Source organism: Caretta caretta, chromosome 6 (assembly GCF_965140235.1).
Source record: "Caretta caretta isolate rCarCar2 chromosome 6, rCarCar1.hap1, whole genome shotgun sequence".
NCBI lineage: Eukaryota > Metazoa > Chordata > Testudines > Cheloniidae > Caretta > Caretta caretta.
The window spans coordinates 99,013,774-99,036,109 of NC_134211.1; the positions used below are offsets into that span (position 1 = coordinate 99,013,774).

The 22,336-nt window shown below is 40.0% G+C and overlaps 1 protein-coding gene across 6 annotated transcripts in view; it reads right to left on the minus strand.

Annotated features, from left to right (window-relative positions):
• The window catches only part of FOXN3 (forkhead box N3), a 308,330-nt gene that overhangs the window by 14,792 nt on the left and 271,202 nt on the right, over positions 1–22,336 (minus strand). For 4 of the 6 annotated variants that reach the window (XM_075129825.1, XM_075129826.1, XM_075129827.1 and 1 more), the window contains exons 5-6: positions 19,835–19,900; positions 6,233–6,341 (exon numbers count right to left, since the gene is read on the minus strand). In XM_075129825.1, coding sequence (XP_074985926.1) covers positions 6,233–6,341; positions 19,835–19,900 — 175 coding nt within the window. The remainder of the gene's footprint in view (positions 1–6,232; positions 6,342–19,834; positions 19,901–22,336) is intronic. The other 2 variants (XM_048854129.2, XM_048854130.2) reach the window with 2 other exon arrangements.

Genomic DNA, 22,336 nt, shown 5'->3' on the forward strand with positions numbered 1-22,336 from the left:
GAAGGAGGCAAGTTAAATTCAGCAGTCAAATATTTTTGTAAAAGGAACACCTCCTTCAGCTCCACAAAATAACTCACTATGCATAATACAGCAGGAAATGGGCCTGCAGTGCAACCTGGATTTTTTTTTTTTGGGGTATTAAACAGATTGTTCTAGTAATAAACCAAATTAAGACCATCTATATGGAAATACATTCCAGCTCCTTTACGCAGACAACCTACAGTCATTCATGGATGGTGTGGGTGCATAACTCAGCTTATGTCTTGGCACCTATGCTGCATACTAAATTTATTTCTGTTCATTTAGTTATTGCTTGAATGACTGATTCAGAAAAGCAAATAAATAAAACAAACCAGCATGTGAGACAGGGACATCATTCCTTACCACCATGTTGGACTTCACAGACAAACTAGGTTTGGGCTCTAAGGCTATGTGCATACTACAGCTTATGACAGCAGAACTTATGTTGCTCAGGGGTGTAAATAAACCACCCCTGGAGCGACACTTTCCACGTGCCATTCTAGGCATTGACTGTACCCAGAAAAGATCTACAGCTGTACAATGGGAATAATGATACTGATCTCCTTTGTAAAGCACTCCGATATCTATTGAGGAACCGCACTATGTAAGAGCTAGTATGATGATGAGGGACCTGATTACCTAGGATAGAACATCTCTTCCTATACATTACCTTGACTGATTAGGTGCTTCTACGAACAGGCCCTAAATTGTGCTCTCATGAGGACTTTAGGCTGGACATTCCAATGGAAGAGGGGTGGGGGGTCCCAGACTATGGAATTTGCTTCTTCAGGTAGTCAGAGCTTAATCTTCAAATCATCAGTCAAGCCTTTGCCTACTCTAAGGTGTGACTTGATTTTTCTGTTTACAAAAACGTTAAATGAAAGTATGTGCCTGGAGGCCAGAATGTCACTGTACGTGTTTTCAAGTGTGCTCAGATGATGCCACAGTGCTGGGGTACACTAAAATTGAATAATACAATGGTTCCCATATTGGAGACTGGAGACATTTTAAAACCTCCTACACTCTGAGCAGTATTGGTATCATATTTCACCCAGCTATTTTCTGCTGGCTCCTTGACTTGTCAGCCACAATGTGGAAAATAGTGGTGGCAAACAAGCTAAAAGTGGTGTGAATAAAGTAAATAAGAACTACTGTCAAAACACATCCAGCTACGTTCTGTTGTGGAGATTTAGCAACAGACGATGATTCATAAACTAAAATAGCATAGGATGCTTTTTTCCATTTACAGATCAGTCTGGAACAAAAGATCTATTTATGAGATTTAAGCCAAATGCACAACAACATAATGATTGTCTCCTCAATAGCTAATCTTTATTCATGTAAAGTGGTGGACGTGTCTTGATTTCAATATTTTTCAATAGGGTATTTTATTCAAACAATTCTGTTCAGTCGCACCTTATTTTGTATACAAAAGGTGAAGTGATTATGCGAGATTGCTTCCTAATTTGTTCTTCCTGCAGGGAAAAGTAGGCAAGTAGATGGTAGATTGTGTACAACTGGGAAACACTGCAACCCATTCACGTCCCACATTAAAAAGCCATAGTTCAGTAAATTGCTCAACTGGATGGAATTGGTGTGAGGTAATACATCAGAAGCCAAAGTTATTTAAACGTGTTAGGTCAATGCTTAGTTAGGTTTTGGTGTCTTCCACAGAAAGGATCTTGAATAATCAATTATCCAGCTGCAAGAGCAATGGCAACACAAAATCTAACTTTTGGTGACTATAACCTGATGCTAACGGCTGTCCAAACAACAGGGCAATTTGCTGAAAGTCTTACCTCCTTGTGATCAATCCATTCTATAAAAATCTCACCAAATGAGGGTAAATCCATCCTCATCATCGTATCTACTCATACTTCACACCTGAATATAGCCATTATATGAACAACATACCCCCATATCTCAATGTCTGTTCTTTGATCCGTTAACTTTTTACCCCCAATCGGGGAGACTGCAGATTATGTATTCCTTACGCCACCTGTTCCTAAACCGAATTTCACACCCCTTGATAATCTGTACCTTATTCCCTGATAACCAGAAACTTCTATGCTTAAATTCTGTACCATTTTCTTTTTACTTCAACATCCTCTTAATAAAATTATTTGCTTAGCGGTATCCTTCAGCCAGCCAAGGTATGTCACAGATAAGACTAAACTGTTTAGATCTGCAAACTTAAGTGCAGACAGAGAAATAATACAAAGGGAATCTACAGAAATTAGATTGTAGAAAGGAAGTAACAAAACAAAAGTCAACCAGGAAGGAAAAAACCTGAAAACTGTCATGCCAAGAGAGATCATGTGGCGATTGTAGACAGATATATGCTATGACTGCACAGACATAGATAGCACGTGTGCCATTTGATATGGCAGCAAAGAAAGCTAATGCAGTTTTGGACTGAATAACCAAAGCCTGGGCAGGTAATAGCCACTCTCTAAAAGGTAGCTGTCATACTGAACCTGTAATGGGGTATTTGGTACTGGGCACTTCAACACCAAAAAGGTATTGACAGATTAGCGCATGTGGATACAAAAGCTGCACAAGTTACTGTGTGAAAGAACATCCTTGAAACCATGGACATTCCCCTCAGGCTTTTCTGTGCTTTACAGTCCAGCGGATCTTTCATGAAGGCTCTTCTCTTCCACAGAGGATGGGGTGATTTCTGTCATATCAGATAGACAAGCCATTGGTTCTTTTTGGTACTTCAATAAAGTATCTTCAGATCCCTGCCCCCCGCCCACCCCCCCCCTTTTTTTTTAAAGTCTGTGATCCTAATTAGCTCTCACAGCACTGAATGGATTTGATGTGAAAGAGAAATACAAAATCTGTATCTGTGGATAACCCAGACTATCCTAAAACAAAAGGATTAAATACATGCACTGGAATTTAAGGACACATATCATACTTTCTCATGATGCAAATCATAGTTGTGCTGAGATCAAGCTATTACAAACAACTGGCATTTCCTCACTTTTGCAGGATTGTTAAATACGCAACAGAACCTATAGCCATTGGGGCAGCCAGGAAGAGCAGTAGAAAGAACCACACATCATTTAAGAGCCAACAGAACCACATAATTTTAGAGAAGGAAAGTATCTATTAGACCCTCTACTCCATATCTTTGTGTAGAACCTGTAGCAACTCTAGGCTCTTTTCAGAGTACCAGCCATGTTAGTCTGTATCCACAAAAAGAAAAGGAGTACTTGTGGCACCTTAGAGACTAGCAAATTTATTTGAGCATAAACTTTTGTGAGCTACAGCTCACTTCATCGGATGCATGCAGTAAGCTCTTAGAATACTGGTGTCATTTTGTTAAGATAGAATCTATGAAATTCTGAGACCAGATCATGATTCTATGATCATCTAATTTAACCTCCTGTATAATACAGACTATAGGACATTCCTGAATTAAGTCCTGTTTAAACTAGAGTACACGTTATAGAAAAAAACATCCAATCTTGATTTAAAAATTGCCAGTGACAGAAAATCAACCTCTGGAACAATTTAGCAAGGATTGTGATGAATTCCCTTCACTACTAAAAAACTGTGCTTTATTTCCATTCTAAATTTGTCTAGCTTCAACTTTTTATATCTTTGTCTGCTAGACTGAAGCCCCCATTACCAATACAGTAAAAGCTGTATTATCCGTCACTTTACCAACTATAAAGCTCTAGAACCTGGCATTTCTGATATCCCCATTAAAAGCCCAGTTGGGGTGGGGCCGGTAGGCTCCCTACCTGGCTCCGCTTGGCTCCCCGGAAACTGCAACATGTCCCTGCTGCTCCTAGGTGAAGGGATGGCCATGGGGGCTCCGTGCGCTGCCCCCACCCCGAGCGCTGCCTCCGCAGCTCCCATTGGCTGGGAACTGTGGCCAATGGGAGCTGCTGGGGTAGTGCCCGTGTGCAGAGCTGCCTGGCCGCACCTCCACCTAGGAGCAGCAGGGACATGTTGCTGCTTCTGGGGAGCTGCCCAAGGTGAGCGCTGCCCGGATCTGGCACCCCAAATCCCCTCCTGCGCCCCAACTCCTTGCCGAGCCCCCTCCCACATCCAAACTCCCTCCCAAAGCCCTGCCCCCATCCCATGCCCCAACTCCCAGCCCCCTCTCACACCCAAACTCTTTAGTCTTCATTACCATTCATCAGGGTAAAGATACTATTCCACCTGCTGGAAGCAGGAACAGCAGGGGGACAGGAGGTGGTGAGCCTCTCTGAGAACAAAAAATTTAACCTATATGCTGCCCTGCATAGCATGGCAATATTGGGAGCAAAACTGTGGAAGTCTACAAGTGGTGGTGGTGTTGGAGGGGCACGGAGAAAGGACATGTTTCTTTGGAGATATCCCCTTTTTCCTCCACTAAGCTTCCTCTGATTCTGAAATAATATCCGTGTCGTTCAAGCGATAGCCATAAGTTGAAGGGGAGAATGAGCTCAGGAGCAGCCACTCTCACTTGTATATCCTTCCTCACCATTTAGACTGGATTCTATGTTTTAAAATAATATCATCAATAACTAATCCCGTGGCTCTATGATCCCCTCTGGAGCAGAACAGAGGCTCTGCCTGACAGCCAGTGGCATCACTGCTGGAAGATGTGTGGGCTGCCATTCCTGGGTACGGTAGACCTTAAACAGGTGCAGACAGAGGGAAACTCTCTGTATTTCTGGTTGATGCCTCATTCAGCATAGCAGATGAAAAGATGTGGTTTAACAACAGCCCATAAACAGCCATAGGTTGTTACTGAATTAATACCTTCCTCTCTGTGCACGTTTTGTATAAAAGGGAAATAAAGGTCTCAGAGGAAAGGGAAATACTCTGTCTCCAGCTGTTGGTTGGATGAACTACACCTAAGGGTCTGGATATAAAGAGCACTTCCAGAAGCACTGACTATGAAAAGGCACAAACAACTGAGGCAATTATAATGAATTAAGCTAGTACAGTGGTTCACAAACTGTGGATTGTGACCCCGTTTTAATGGGTTAGACTTGCTGCGACCCAGGGCTGAAGCCGAACCCCGACTCCACTGGGTGGGGTCAAAGGAAAGCCCAAGGGCTTTGGCCCTGGGCGGTGGGGCTCAGGTTATAGGCCCCCCCGCCTGGGGCTGAAGCCCTTGGGCTTTGGCCCTCCCACCTGTGGCAGCAGGGCTTGGACTTTGGCCCCCTCCCACCTAGGGTGGCGGGGCTTGGGTTGGTTCAGGCTTTGGTCCCCCCTCCTGGGGTCATATAATAATTTTTGTTGTCAGAAAGGGTCCTGGTGCAACAAAATTTGAGAATCCCTGATCTAGCAGTAATCACAGTATTTTCCTTCATAGACTTGTAACCTCTGGCTGAGAGCCTTGATAGCAGATGATGTAGCCTGAATGGTCCTCTCCAAACCAGAATCAGCACAAATTATGGAAGTCCACCCAGGGCACCCAACTGGCAGACGGTGAAAGCATTTTTTGTAGATATTGAGAACACTGGAAGAGAAGGACAATAGCAACACACCTGGCCAAATTCTTCCATGGTGTAACTCTGTTGTCTCAAGTGGAGTTAGCTTTCACGAAGTAAAGCAAACCACTGAATCAGAGCCCTTAGTACTACCAGACTTTTCTTATGCATCTTGTATTGTCCTCCCTTCTGAAGGATACGTCCTAATTTCATGGCTTAAAAACAACATTCCATTCGTGAACATTTCAAAATACTCTTGCAAGTGGACCATGACTAAAAGAACTTCAGATTGTACATCACAAAATTAATAATGATAGCTATAACGTTTACATACCCTCAGAATTTAAGTATTATAATTGATATTCTGGTGTCTGATATTTAACTCTAGGAAAAGATTTAGGCTAAATATTTGGCTAAATGGTTTGGTTATATATGGAAACACAACCGAACACTTGTAGCAAGAAAAAGAGCTGACAGCACTAAGCTGTCACCATAACCTGCAAATCCATTGATGAATGTACAGTCCCGCTTTTCAGAGAAGCCAGGGTGCAACAGACAGTCACTCATGAGACACTTGTCATACAAAGAATGGTGATCCAGGAGTACATGTACTAAAAAGAAAATTAAAAAGCCCACTATGTCCTCTCATCTAATCTCAGAAATAAAAACAAGTGTCAAGACTTTTGACGACAATCCTTGCATAACCAGAGTATATCCACTGTCTAATAATTAGTTTCTTTAATGCTGGTTCTGTACCTATATACTCTTACCTTACTGCAGCAGCCATGCTTCCAATAGGGTTGATTGGCAATGGCCTAACTCCTGGGAACATTCCTCTACTCAGAACACGAGCTCCATTTTGTATCACTCCAGGGGGAACTAAAAGAAAATTTTTAAACATTTAGAAAAAAATTTTAAGCAGCACTTTTGATGTTAAGCGCTTCAAAATAAAATTAGAAAACGTTAAATAAGAATGTCTAATACAGCGCTCACCTTTAAAATCTTCACAAAAACCTTTGTTCATAGTTAACATTAAAGTGCTATTCACATTATTCTATATGCGAAGTAAAGATTGCAAAATATTTAATGGCAACCACTATTAACTTGGTTCATAGAGGTCACCCTCAAATTTTCTAATTGCCATAGACAATTCCTTACACAACATCCTACAGTAAACAGGAAAATTTAGGTAACATTGCAATTACTGAAGTAAAATTTATCTAAGGCAAAAATGGCAAATACTTTAGGAAGAACATATTGTAACCAAAATACAAGCCATATTATAAGCCGTTATATCCATAAGTCATAACTTTTTATCATTGTACACTATTTGAACAGTGATCTTCCATCTTCGTTGGGTCCTATCCTATTCAAGAAAAGACTAGGACACCTAATTATACAAGTACTGACTATTTGGACAACAAAGTTTCTTTGGATTTTTAGGGATTTGTAATTCAGCTGAATTCCAGACTGTGGCTTTGGACCACAAGGTTTTGTGCTAGAAGTAAGTACTTTTCATCACACTTGCGTGACGTCTACAGTCACTATTTTGAAGTAAAAATGAGAGGGGGAGGATTTCAGGGATATATTTTTGCATTCTTTCCGGCCTATATCAGGAACAAATCACGACAGCTGCAACGCTACCTCAGCTGTTCTGACCAGAAGAATATTTGAAATGACAGAACTACGGACTTGTCTACACGGACACTTTACAGCACTGCAACTTTCTTGCTCAGGGGTGTGAAAAAACACCCTCCTGAGCGCTGCAAGTTTCAGCGCTGTAACCTGCCAGTGTAGACAGTGCACACCAGTGCTGGGAGCTGTGCTCCCAGCACTGGTAGCTACGCCCCTCATGGGGATGGTTTTTTTTAGAGGGCTGGGAGAGCTCTCTCCCTCTGCTATGCCGCAACTACACAAGCCACATGAAAGCGCCATGGCAGCACTTCAACTTTGCCAGTGAAGACATGCCCTCTGGCTCTGCCCACTCCCCGATGTTCTCTGAGGAGTGTCTGTACATAGTGGGCGCACAGCACTTGCTTACTCTGTGCAACTGGACCCAAGTCCTGGCTGTCTCATGCAGGATTTTAAGAGGAGGTTCTTACTCCCCATTATGTGCCATCAAAAGCACATAGTGCAAGTCGCCATCGAGTCATTATCATTTAAATTGCAAAACTAGATATTCTGCATGCAGATTGATCAAAAGCACTTGAGGTATTTTCAAATCAACAGGGAAAACTACTCCAGATTTCACTTTGTGCACGTGTGTGTGGACGGTGGGGGTGTATTTTCAATAGCAACAACAATCCGTTACAATATTGGCACCACAACTGGGGCCATCTCAGAATGGAACAGTAGCCTTTACCAATCTAACTTTGTCTCTCAGTAAAGTATCCCTATTTAGCCCTGATTTTTCTTTTTCTCATCACTTTTCCTTTAAAAAGTCATTTTCCCATTACCCTCCCAAAGATGTGGATGGACTCATTCAATTGCCAGTATTATTATTGTGCATGTCCTCTAACTCCTTTTTATTTTTAAAGACCTTTCATTTAATTCTAATTGAAGGGAGACTGGCAATCTAAAAATAAAATACTCTTCAAAAGAAACATTTATTACTATTGCCAGCGATGTCAACATTTTCAGAAGTAGATGCCTAAAGTTAGGCACCTAAATATATACTTAGGCACTTAAACTAAAGTGACCTGATTTTCTTAGGTACTGAGCATTAACTGTTCCTGTTGACTTCAAGCTATGGTCCTATCCCATCTTGATTACCATCTCCTCCTAAATGGCATCCTGATTCTCACCCTGCTTCAACTCCAAACCACACAGAACATTGCTGTGAAAATAATCTTTTCCCTTCTGCTTAGAGCATGTTAATCCCTAATCAAATCCTGTCACTGGCTTCTACCCACCTTTGGTTTTTAGCACTTCTGGACAACAGGTCACTTATATTTACATGTCCAAATATAGCTTTCGGTGACTAACTTTAGGCTGGAAGTTGACTTTCAGTTATTTAACTGAAATAATTTTAAAAAGTTACTTTTTGCTATTTATGCTGTTCTACTTTTTGCACACACACCCTCCTCCCCAATGTAGGAAAATCAATGAAGTCAGTTTCCCTGCATAATCGTTTTCGCGTCCAGATTCTCAGTGCTCCAATGTTTAGGTTGCAAACACTGCAATGGAATGTTTATTTGTTTAAAACAACTGTTGGGATTTTACAAAAGCAAGCTTGCTTTTACACAATGTAAAATTTTGGACCAAATCTGTGTAAACAGTGCCTATTTAAAGGGGCCTGAATATCAGTGAAGTATAATATACGTAAGTAATATAAGACTAGTAGAGTAAAGCTCAAGGAAAATTCAGGTATAAGATTAGGAAAAAACCCAAAAGAGCAACATAACCTGAAGCAACAGATAAAACTGTCACATATCAACATGGCTTTTCGAGAAGGAGTGTGGATACACAGTATAGGAGAGGGGTGCATATTATGCGGTACTGTTTTTTTAAATGCAAAGTCCCCTTCACTTCAGAGCAATAAATTCTATAATATCAACAATCCTTTGAATGAAGCTTCCCAAGGACAACAGCCTGAAGGGATATGGAGGAATTTGTGATTTATGTTAATGAGTTACAAGTGTTGCCTAAAGAACTTCAAGAAACTTCCCAAGGCCAACATACTGGCAATTCAAATAAAACAAGGGGAAAAAATCAGCACCCAACTCTTCCTTCCTTGCTCCACCTCTGTTCAGATCTGCAAGCTCAGTGTCACATCCAATGAGTGAGCTGTAGCTCACGAAAGCTTATGCTCAAATAAATTTGTTTGTCTCTAAGGTGCCACAAGTACTCCTTTTCTTTTTGCAAATACAGACTAACACGGCTGCTACTCTGAAACCTGACATTCTCTCCTCTCACTCCTTTCCTTTTCCTATCCCCTCATATCCAGCCCACTGAAAAACCCTGTTTCTGTCTTTACACCCTTGAAAATCACTCAATTCCTCCCCAGTCGTATGGCTAAAACCGTGGTCCTCTCTCACTCTGAGTATTCCAAGCTCTTTTGTTGCCCAGTTCTCATCTTGCTCCACTGTAAGCCATACAAAATAATGCTATGAAGAGCTTTTTTTTGTCTCCTGCCTCTCAGATCATGATTCTCCTAATCAAATCCCTTCAATAGCTTATACTCCACTTCTGTATCAAGCTCAAGACTCTGTGTCTCAGACGGTAGGTTCTGCCTAACCCAACCTCTGCTTACATTTCTGCTCTCATGAATATCTCCCTCCCCCGTCCCAACCTTTCATGTCTTCCTCTTAATTGTTCTCTTCATATCTATACCCCTTCTCATCTCATCGTCTTCTATGCTGACCATTTGGAACAGTGTGAAACCCATTTAGAAACGTGAAAGATGCAAAATAAAATCCTGCTATCCTTTGAGAAACGTCACCCCGGGAGCAATATTGCTCTCTCTTTAGGCCCGGCTCCCTGTTTGCAGCCCATTTCTTTCCCCACCATTGCCAGTTTTGTTACGCTTGGGTTTAATAAAGGATCTGATCCTGAAAAGTCTTCAGCAAGACTACTTGCCTGAGTATGGAAAAGATCCAGGGACCTTATCTTTAATTTAAAATATGCAGTAGCTGGTATATTGAAAACATCATCATTCTAAATTCAATCATCATTTACTTCAGGTTACATTAATTATGTCATTGCTGCCAATGCCTTTGTTTCACAATACTTTCTGAATTGTCACGTAACAGCATCACTACGTAACTGTCCAGGTGATATCAACATACAAGATACCCGAAAGGTTGGGTGGAACAGAGCAATAGGGACTGGGGGGAGGGGAGGAAGCAATAACGAGCCAAAGCCATAATGAAAACACATATTTTCACTGGTCGAATCGGTGTTAATGGATTTCTGAGCCTCTGATAAAAAAAAAAAAAAAAGAATGACAACCACCTCATGGTAGAAGTTCTTGATTGATAGGTAATCCATTCAGCCCATATGCTAGGATGGTTTTCTGTTGCATATTTTGTATTACTTGCTCCTATCTTATTTAAAGATCCGGTTATGAAAGTAACATTTCACACTGCACCAATACTCTTATTTCCAATACCAAGTAACACTCCAAAAATATTTTTAAACTGAATGATTCATATTTGAAAACTGAAAGTCCAATAGTTTGAAAATTCAGAATTGCTCTGCCCTAACTTCAGTAATTCGGGCATTGTTTTCTTACTTAGATGGCTCACAACCTGGTCCTTAACACCCAAAGCACAAGGGAGAAGGAGGGCACAAGGACCCCTTTACAAACTCCATCCTGACTGCCTGCATTATGTGAGGGTGAAGATAGCAGGAACACCACCCCGCTCCCTGGGCTGATGGGTGAGGTCTGAGTGGGAGTTTCCCCCAACCCCAGCCAATACGCTGTCCAGCACAGCTGCACGGAGGAAGTAATCTGTGTCAGGTATAGGTCTGGTGTAGGGTACTTCCACCCTGAGGATGGGGAACCAGAAAGCAGAGTGTGACTGAGCGGGACTGCTCGAAGAGCAACAATTGAGCCATAGTAAAAACAACACATTGTATTTACATAGTATCTTGCACGTAAGGACCTACTTGTTCTTTACAAATATTAATTAATTAAGCATAAACTTATTCCCCCTCCCCTCCCCCAACCTGAGATCAGTATTATTCTCATTTTACAGATGGGTGATCCAAGGAAGTGATTTAGGGCTTGTCTCCATTTACAGTGCAATAGTGGCAGCTGCTACATAGTTATGCCAATGTAAGTTGGTAGTGTAGACCAAGCCTGTGTCTAGGTCACAGAGTCAGTCTCTGGCAATCAGGAGTAACGTTCTATGGTTCTGAATCCCCATTGTCAATCCTGCTTTAACTAACATAACACGCCGCCTCCTGACAGACATTTTTAAAGTAATCTCCCCTCTTTCTGTGCAAATGACTAAAGAACTTTGTTATGTTAGAGACACACTGCTAAGGAAACTCAACCACATATATATTTTTCCCCTTTAAGATGTTTTTTCTTTTTCATAAACAGCTGTCTTAGAGAAATTCCAGACGCTGGAACAATAAGATGTGTACATGTCTTTCACTATTCAGCTTTCGCCATTATTTTGTACTGACACAGATATTGGACCTGATTCTTCTCACGTACACCAGTGTAAATCAAGAGGTACTGCCACTGAAGTTAACGGAGTTAATATTTGTATGTGTGGAGAATCAGGGCCATGACCCCGAAGCCAGCTCTAAAAATTCACCCTCCGCTTCTTCTCAATATGGGACAGATTCTGATCTCAACGGTGAAATACAATGAATTTTAAATGGAGTTGCTCCTAATTTACACCAATGTGAGTAAAATCAGGTCCTCTCCATAGCAATTATTCCATAGTTACCCTTCCTTGCTTTTATCAAGATTTCCAATGATCAACTGGAGAGAGAAACAATGCATCTAATGAAAAAAATATAAAAACCATAACTCTGAAATTGTGTGGGGAAAAAAGTCTCAACTTGTTACACTTCCCTGCAAGTTTTTGTATTACAATATAACCCACAATAAAGTGACTACCGCACTGCTATACATAGAGAACATTTATAATACTAATCCATAAGGATCTGATACAAACCCACAAATCAAAGAAAGTCAAAACTTGGGCTGCAAGATAGAAGTCAGAGATGGAAGAAAGCTACTAAGTCATGCAGCCACCCCTCGGTCAATGCAGGATTGTTCCTTGTGATACATACTCTAGCACATGGTACAGTTTAGTTTTGAAAGCTGCAAGAAATATGGCTTCCTTTATCACTTCCCTTAATAGATAATGTCCATAACCTTGTATTTTGCTGACAGGAAAAGAGTTCATCTCTACTGTACTTAAGCATCCCACCTAAACTTAAGTATTTCACAGCAACCAGAAAACCACTCATAGGGCACAGAAAAGATGAGGTCCCTGCCCTGAAGAGTTTACCCTTTTAACATCAGAACTAGACGCAGGGAGTGTGAGTAATAAAGAGAGGGGTGAAAAAAGGACAAGGAATATGCAGTGCATAGAATCACCCACCATACAGCGACCACAGCAGCATCCAGCTAAATAAACTAAGGAATTGAAATTCATGTTTCAAACATTATGGCATGGAAGTTACAATAAACCATGCTCAGCCCAGAGATGGTATTTAAAATCAGGGACCTTAAAAAGGAGAAAGTATTAAAGGCAAACATTTTCCACATTCCATTTGGGAGATGGGTGCGTGTTTTATTAACTCTTCTAGCTCAAGGTAAATAGCTCTCTTCACTAGACTGAATGCACAGTTTTTAGAGCACTAATAAACTTACCAAACTAAGCTTATCTGCCTGATAGAGAAAGTCTGTTTTTAAAGTGAACATTAAACGATACAGGTATTCTGCAAGAGCAGATTTGTCTTCATGTCTCCTTTGGTATCATGGGACACAGGCTTTCAGGCAGAGGCTGTCCTTCCTGACCCATCTCTTGTACCACAAAAGAGATGGATATAAAACAGAGATATAGGCCTTCTCCTAATGGATGTCAATTTTTGCCTTCATCTGCTAATTTCTTTTCCATTTCAGTGTCTGCCACAGCACCTTAGCTCAGGCTACAGACATGGAAAGTAGGGAAATGTCTGTGATGTGCAAGGCATAAGACATCAGTGGTTGCCACAAGCAAACGTTATTTGCTTAATATGCCACACTACTGACTTGCCTCATCTTACATTAGTGATGAATTTGGCCCCATCTTCCTAATTTCTTCCATTTTGCTCCTCAGGGATAAGCTTGCAACCTCTTAATCACATAGGTTAGGTTTACATTGCAACAGAGGCAGCACATGTAGACATAACTGAGCTAGCTTTGATCAAGCTAGCTTTTTAAAAATAGTATCCCTGGTGGTATGGACTAGCTGCCCGAGTTCATACCTAGGGTTCTAGTTGGACTATACTCTGGCAACTAGCCCTTTTTGCCACCCATGCCACTGTGGTTACATTGCTACTCTTAGCAAGCTAGCTCCATCAAAGCTAGCTCAGGTATGCCTACGCATGCGGCCATCACACCTCCTGATTGTTGCGTAGACATACCCATAATCTTACTACCCTAAGACCACGCCAAGCCCAAACTTCCCCATTAGGCTGCATAATTTTAACTCCTCTCCCTGCTCCCATTTGGCAGCTTAAGCGAATCTCTGGGCTTGTCTAAACTGCCCCAAAGTTCCAACTACTGGAGCATGAACAGCAGGGCGCACCAAAGTGCTGCACTGTAACTGACCCATGTGCACACTGTGGGCAAAGACTAAAAAGTTCCTGGTTCACTTAACGTAATCCTTTTTGAAGAGGACTATATTAATGGAAACTAGGAACCTTTTAGTTCACACCAGCAGCGTCCACATGGGGAAGTTATAGAACAGCACTTTGCTGCGCTTGGCTATCCAGGCTCCCGTAGGCTGAACTATGGTGTAGCGTAGACATAGCCTCTGTTGCCACTTAATCCCAGACACGTACTCTCACATTTATGAGAAAACTTTATAAAACTATGCAACCTCTGCAACCTTCTGCCATGTAAGGGGTGGGGTAGGAGGTGGGAAACCGTAGATCTCTAAGCATCATTCTGTAGTAAATAGGCAAAGGGGGGAATGCATTTCAGGTACATTGAAATGTTTTGTTTTGACAAAACTGAAATGTTCTACTCCAGTTCCTACTTTGTATATTGTAAAATATAAAATGAAAAAATGTTAAAAACCGAAACAAAAGTAACTTTGAAACAGAAAATGGAAATGTTCCTTACCAAAATGCTTTTTATTCCGTTTTAATTTCAAATTGAGTTTTAAAAGTAGCACATTTCTGCAACATGTGCTGTTTCAGTGAATCAGTATTTTCCGATTGAAAAACATTCTGTCAGAATAAATTCCCAGCCAGCTTTACTATTTATTGTTTGTTTACAAGAAGTAACGATAGGGCATTGTGGTATCAGGTTTCATAGAGTAAAGATGTATCAAGATAGCAGCTCTTTCCATTTACCCATCAGTCCAAGTGCAGAATTTCTTCTAGTGATTTTTATTTTACGTTTATACCTGCATCGAGCCATTCTTGAAAACAGGTCTTCCATTTCCACAATCACTTGGCCTGGATCGAACAGTAAATTACACTGGGAAGCAAATTTTAGGTCAATGAGGAAAAGAGTCAGACCTCATTAAGCATTTTATTTTAATTTAATATAAGCAAAAAGACAGTTAATGGGATCGTGGTCCCTAAGTGCCTAAATCCTTTTTGAAAATGAAATTTAGGCTCCTAAATTAGTAAAGTGTTGCAACACTGCCGGTTGCAATGCCTAAATACCTTTACAAATCTGTGCCTACGTGTCCTGAGAGAAAACTAAAAACATTTTCCAAAGCAGAAAAAGGGCAACTGACAGTCCCCCACCCCATAGTTTTATACAAAGAAAACACCAAAAATCCTTTCCTAAGGACCCAAAGAACTCCTTCCTCACCACGCTTCTCAGTACTCTGCAAATCCCACCCAAAACAACAGGCTTTGTAGAGTGCCCTGAAGGTCAGCAGATTCAAGCTATTTTGAAACAAAGATGTTGGAAAGTGAGGAGGCATTTTCAGAGTTGAGGGGACCCTCATGTAGAAAGGTCCAGCCTTCAGTTCCCTGGTTAACACTTGCATTCTCTCTAGCAAATCATAGTTTGCATTTGTGCTGTTAAGCTGTAGTTCAGCAAGGTGCTTAAGTGCATGTGTAACTGCAGCTATGCAAGTAATCCCACAGTGATCAATGGAACCACTTATATGCTTAAAATTACATACTTGCTTAACTACCTTGCTGAACCAGGACCTTTTGGAATTAAGACCAGGATCCCTACTATGATGCTTGAACTATGGTGCTTGAACTATTAGTTTCACTAGTTGCAGCAATAAATTGATGTGTGCGCTACTCCCTCTAGTTCTTCTGTCCTCTAAAGCAACTGTTTCAAGGAATGATTTCACCCATTATTATTATTATTAACTGTAAAGTATTAATATGTTATACATATATAGTAATTTTTGTCGGAGGCTCTCCAAACACATTGCAAAGAAGTAGAAAAACTATGGTACAGCAAAGCAAGGTTAAGTGATATGCCCAAGGTCACACAGAATGGCAGAACAACAAATTACAGTTTGCCAAAGATTACAACAGAAGTTCCTAACTCAGAAGCCTTTACTCTGCTACTTGGGGAAGCTACATAGCCTAGTGAATGGAAACTGTACAAGGCCAGAATGATCAATCACGAAAGGCTTGTAAGTGGTTTCTAATAAAGATATTTATCATTCACATAGCTCCTTATGACTTCAAAGGGTTGAAAATCTTAAATAGTTAATGTTTGTACAACATCCCATGAAGTATATTAGATCAGAATCTATCTATTCTGACCCCAGATCTACCACTCATTCCTTGTCTTCCCTAAGATGTTCACTTACCCATGCTGGGGAAGCTAAGGTGCAGAGAGGCTAACAGGCAACCCTAGGGCACAGAGACAAAGTGACTTGCCACAGGTGACCTAGCAAGCCAACATGTATCCTCAAGTTACAAACATAAACCTAAATATTGGTCATGATGGAAATAAATACATGAATTTGTATTAAAATATTAAGTTCCAACGTATTTGTGACTTGTGATAATTACTATTACTTCTTAAGGAAGTGTTTTGCGTAATCTTTACAAAATTCTGTAAAATACAATACTTAATTCTGTATATTATGTATGCCAACTAGAATACATAATAGCTTAAAACCGTATTTTTCCACTGTCTTTCTGAACATTATTGTAGCAGCTTTCATGCTTTGCTCTGAGTGCGAGCCTGGATGTATGTTTCAATAGAGTTTGTACCTGCTGGCTCCCCCGTTTTTTGTGTTTGTTTGTTTGTTTGAATTAAAAATCTGAAGTGATTTACCATGGTACTTTATTGGAAAATTTTAAATGGTTCAAGAATGCATTTGACAGGGTGTCAATAATTGACTATAACTGTATTATTTTCCATCTTTTGGCGTCAATTGTGATCAATTTTATGAGATTCTATAACGTAACCTCCCCACAAAAAATAATCTAAATTATGAAGAGGTTTATATATTAGTTTTTAAGTGACAGTGAAAATACAAAAAGAAAAGGAGTATTTGTGGCACCTTAGAGACTAACCAATTTATTTGAGCATGAGCTTTCGTGAGCTACAGCTCACGAAAGCTCATGCTCAAATAAATTGGTTAGTCTCTAAGGTGCCACAAGTACTCTTTTTCTTTTTGCGAATACAGACTAACACGGCTGTTCCTCTGATACCAGTGAAAATACAGTGAGGCTGGGTGTAAATGGTGAATAGAGGCAGCATAGGATTAGGTGCCATTTAACGTAAGAGCAAAAGTCAATATTAAAATGCATCTGTGGCTTTCAGCAGCACTTGGCATATGCATATCGATTTTTAAATGGTAATTTTTAAATATAAAAATTCTGTAACAATGCAGGAACGATTTGCTCTGTCTTTGGCTTTCTTGGTGTAGGTGAGGAGGTACTTTCCACCAGAGATGAACGTGAACTCAGACTACTAATTTCTGACAGCAAAGCCGAGGCTACTCTACAAAAATAAAGCTTAAAACACGATTGTGAAACGTGGCTGTGGGCAAACGTTTTTTTTCTTCTGTTCATACACTCCAGAATAAAACTATGTCCTGGAAAAGCAGGATTTAAGCTTGGTAGATACCTGAAACATGGTTAGAATATGTTGTTTTTTTCTGTCCATGCAGGTATAAATTAAAGTACGGTATCTGGTTTGCCCACAACTATGATTCACAATCATGTTTAGACGTTGTTATTTTTGTAGTGCAGGCAGGGCTTGGTTGAACTGAAGATTTAAATTCACTGACTTATCACATTTTTAGATTGCGAAATTACTCTTGGCTCCTGACTGTCTTCAGCCGCTCATCTTTGTTGTGAAAGCAGCTGCCACACCTGCAGTCAAACATGCTCAGCTACTGAAAACATTTTCAACAGTCAGTTATCATCAGCTGTGGTCAAACTGCACATAATGCCCCTTCCACTTTCTACCAAATACCGAAAGGCACATTGTTCAACCCAGGGCATTTTTCAGCTGCGATTTGAATACACCCATGATACTGTAACCTAACGCTGCAGATTGAGTCCTAAATCTTCAAGGGTTCTGATAACATCAGCATGTTTTCTTCACTGATGATTTATGGCTTGATTTACAATCTGTTACAGTTGGCAACAGAAGTAGAGTCTGAAATGTGGGCTTCTGTAGGACAATCGGGATTGCTGTGAAATTTTTCTCTCTCATTACCTTCTATTTGAAAATAAGTCAGAAGTTTTTTCATGCAGTAGTTTCTCAATGTGCACTAGATATTATCTGAGGTAAGTTGCCTAAGATTTTCCTACTATGGTAAACAGGCAGGGCCCCCTGAAATTCACAGAACAGGTTATCCCACCTTCCTAATTTTACATTTACAGAGAGATAACATAGCAATAATATTTTATCTAAAGGATCAATGATGGGTTAACACTTTTTGTTAACTTAGCCTATTCCACCTAAGTCACTAGTTTTTAGCTAGAGATTACATTCCAGCCTGAGAGCCATCATTATTTGCTGATATCTTTGAAGTTGGCAGGGTGGACAGAGCTGTGATGTTTTCACTCTTTTCTCTTATATTCTTCTCTCTCTATATGTGTCCGTGTTTGAACTGAGTAACTTTCAGGATAGGTGGGGTGGATTGGTGGGAGGAGGATCTGGTACATTCCAACAAGGTAAGAAACCGGCTTTTCAGAAGTATCTTTATAAACTAAGTTATCCCTAGCCAAATGATTTATTGCTATTTATAGTGGATGTGCCAGAGACCCCTGGGCCCCAAACCTACTTCCACTCAAACATTTTGAAGAGTAACTTGCTATGTCCCCATTCCCTTGCCATTGGCCTATCCCTTACTCCACTCTCACTTTCCCGTTATTCTGTAATTTAGTACATAATGTTCAGTTTGCTCTTTTCTTTATGTCCATCTCCTCCTTCTCTTTCCTTGTGTTATCTTTTCTACTTCTTCTTCCCACGTTCTTCATCTCTTCCTCCTGCTCTTGCTCTCTCTCCTCATATCCCACCAATTCTCTTTTCTAACTGATCCCCTCAGTGTCCTCTCCTCTGCTGCTTCTCTCAGCCCATTCTTTCCACTAATCCCAAATGCCACATCCCTTGATAAAATCTCTCCCTTTCACCATGTACACTTCCCTCCCCCTTCCAATGACATTCTCGGCCTCATCCCATGGGATGAACCAGAATGGGAGTGAGGTCAAATCTGTTTTTCTCTGGGGAGAGGAGTTTCTTGGAGGAGATTCTCAGCAGATCCTTCTCCCATGGGATTTCGAAGAAGGCTGACAATGGCGCCCCCCAAAGCTCTCCTTGGCTGTGCAGGGAATGCTTTGGATTCTGACTGGTTCTCTTCCCCAGACAGAGCAAGGAAGTGCTGACCAAGGCTTCCCTTACAGTTCTTATTTGGTCACGTGAGCTAAACCAATGTCAGGGAAGCTAGCCAGGCTTCATAACGGCTGTAGGTAAATTCTGTCTTTATATTTAAAGCTGTGAATTGCTTGGTATTACTGCCCGTCATGCTGACCAATACTGTCCCATTGTTTCCTTGTACTCCCCCATCTCTATCAGTCGTCTTTAGTCTTATACTTAGATTGTAAGGTCTTTGGGAGCAGGGACCATCTTTTTGTCCCATGTTTGTAAGGCACCTAACACAATGGGTTCCTAGCCTCAAACAATAAAAAATTATCACAATATCTGTGGGTCCAGCTGGAGAATGACAGGGACCTATGGGCAGGAAGCCAAAATTTGCCAGATTTCCTGGAGCCTGCGTAGGGCCCTGGCACTGCATATCACACAGGCAAAATGCGAAGTATGCATGCAAGAAAGGATGTGAAATAGTGTCCAACTGACTAGAAAACATCCAGGTGGCCTCAATCACACACATGATGGAGTCAAATCAAAGCAAAATGAAAACAAAAAGTATGTATCCTTCGTCTCTTTCTCAACTTCTGGTGGTTACCCCAGGTCTTATTTCACTTGTCCCACATCACTAAATTATATGTATTTAATGAATAACAATAATCTTATCTCTAACACAGAGATATAAAATTGTTATTCATGTAATAGTGGATATTATATTTCACAAAAAATAAAATAATATTTAGTGTAAAGTAGTGTCTACAAGGGAATTATATTTCTCCATTAGATCCTCCTTTTTTGTCTGGTATGCTGTATACTTATAAAAAGAGAATGTTAACTTTACATGTCTATGGTGCTATATGCTATAGAAATATCTACTCACAACCTGCTTGTATCTCAGGGGGAGTATTCAAAAGCATCATGGCAGTGGCAGCATCAATGTCAGGATCTGGAAAAATCAACCAATAAATACATTATTTACAACTGGGCTAATCTTGTTTTTACCCCCCTGCTAGACTGAATCTCTGCATTGAAAAGGAATAAAGATTAAAGTATCCAAGACGTTATTTTGGAAAATTCCAACATGTGATCAAACTTGCACATGATCCCAAAACTACTGTTAAGTCAACTACACTGAAATATATTTGTCACTGTACTGTATATGTTTGTGTGCACGGTGTGTTCTGTTATTCCTCTCAAACTTGCTATTTAATTCTGGTGAGGAGTATTTAGTAGGGCTGTCAATGAATCGCAGCTAACTCACGCGATTAACTCAAAAACATTAATCGTGATTAAAAAAATTAATCACAATTAATCAGAGTTAAACAATAGAATACCAATTGAAATTTATTAACTATTTTGGATGTTTTTCTACATTTTTATATGTATTGTATTCTGTGTTGTAATTGAAATAAAAGTTGATTACAAATATTTGCACAGTGAAAGATAAACAAAATAAATAGTATTTTTCATTTCACCTCATACAAGTACGGTAGTGCAATCTCTGTGTCGTGAGAGTGCAATTTACAAATGTAGACTTTTTTGGTTACATAATTGCACTCAAAAACAAAACAATGTAAAACTTCAGAGCATACAAGTCCACTCAGTCCTACTTCTTGTTCAGCCAATCACTACGACATTTATGGGAGATAATGCTGACCTCTTCTTATTTACAATGTCAACAGAAAGCGAGAACAGGCATTTGCATGGCACTTTTGTAGCCAGCATTGCAAGGTATTTACATACCAGATATACTAAACATTTGTATGCCCCTTCATGCTTTGGCCACCATTCCAGAGGACATGCTTTCATGTTGATGATGCTCGTTAAAAGAATAATGCATTAATTAAATTAGTGACTGAACTCCTTGGGGGAGAACTGTATGTCCCCTGCTCTGTTTTACCTGGATTCTGCAATATATTTCATATTATAGCAGTCTCGGATGATGACCCAGCACATGTTGTTCATTTTAAGAACACTTTCACTGCAGATTTGACGAAATGCAAAGAAGGTACCAATGTGAGATTTGTAGATAGCTACAGCACCCGACCCAAGGTTTAAGAATCTGAAGTGCCTTCCAAAATCTGCGCGGGACAATGTGTGGAGCATGCTTTCAAAAGTCTTAAAAGAGCAACACTCAGATGAGGAAACTACAGAACCCAAACCACCAAAAAAGAAAATCAACCTTTTGCTGGTGGAATCTGACTCAGATGATGAAAATGAACATGCGTTGGCCTGCACTGCTTTGGATGGTTATCAAGCAGAACATGTCATCAGCATGGACGCATGTCCGCTGGAAATGTGGTTGAAGCATGTAGGGACATATGAATCTTTAGCGCATCTGACACGCAAATATCTTGCTCCGCCGGCTACAACAATGCTATGAGAATGCCTGTTCTCATTTTCAGGTGACATTGTAAACAAGAAGTGGGCAGCATTATCTCCTGCAAATATAAACAAACTTGTTTGTCTGAGTGATTGCCTGAACAAGAAGACAGACTGAATGGACTTGCAGGCTCTGAAGTTTTACATTGTTTTATTTTTGAATGCAGTTATGTTCTGTACATAATTTTGTATTTGTAAGTTCAACTTTCATTATAAAGAGATTGCACAACAGTACTTGTATTACGTGGATTGAAAAATAGTATTTCTTTTGTTTTTTTACAATGCAGATATTTGTAATAAAAATATAAAGTGAGCACTGTACACTTTGTATTCTGTGTTGTAATTGAAATCAATATATTTGAAAATGTAGAAAACATCCAAAAATATTTAAATAAATGGTATTCTATTATTTTAAGAGTGCGATAAATCGCACGATTAATTTTTTTAATTGCACGATTAATTAAGATTAATTAATTAATCTTTTTTTAATTGTTTAACAGCCCTAGTATTTAGGTTTCATTACTAATGCACTGTGCAAGAAGTAGTCATTTCATGAGTTGTAGTCACTGTATTGGGATGAGTTACTAGCACAGTGGAGAGTGTCAAGAACAGTTGCATGGAATCAGACACAAAGATGACATTCGGTCATTTTCATATGTCAATAAGAATTTAAATTATTATTGTGAGAAAGCATTAGAAGCAAAAACCTCTAAAATCAGGGAAAACAAAACCAGTGTTTCATTGAAGGTACCTAAGTGATTTGCATTCATACCTATTGTTACTTTTAATATAAGCAAAAATTGTTACTTGGCTGCTGTTATTCGTAAATTGGTTTCTGAATCCATCATGAGCCATCCGTTGACAGATGGCAAGTTATGGAAACAGAATAAAATATGATCCTTTTATAACTATATTCACTTGCTTCAGACGCAGCAGCGCGGCTGCTATGGAAATGGAGGTAGCCATGACAACAGTAAACAACCCAAGAGTGGCCACTGAA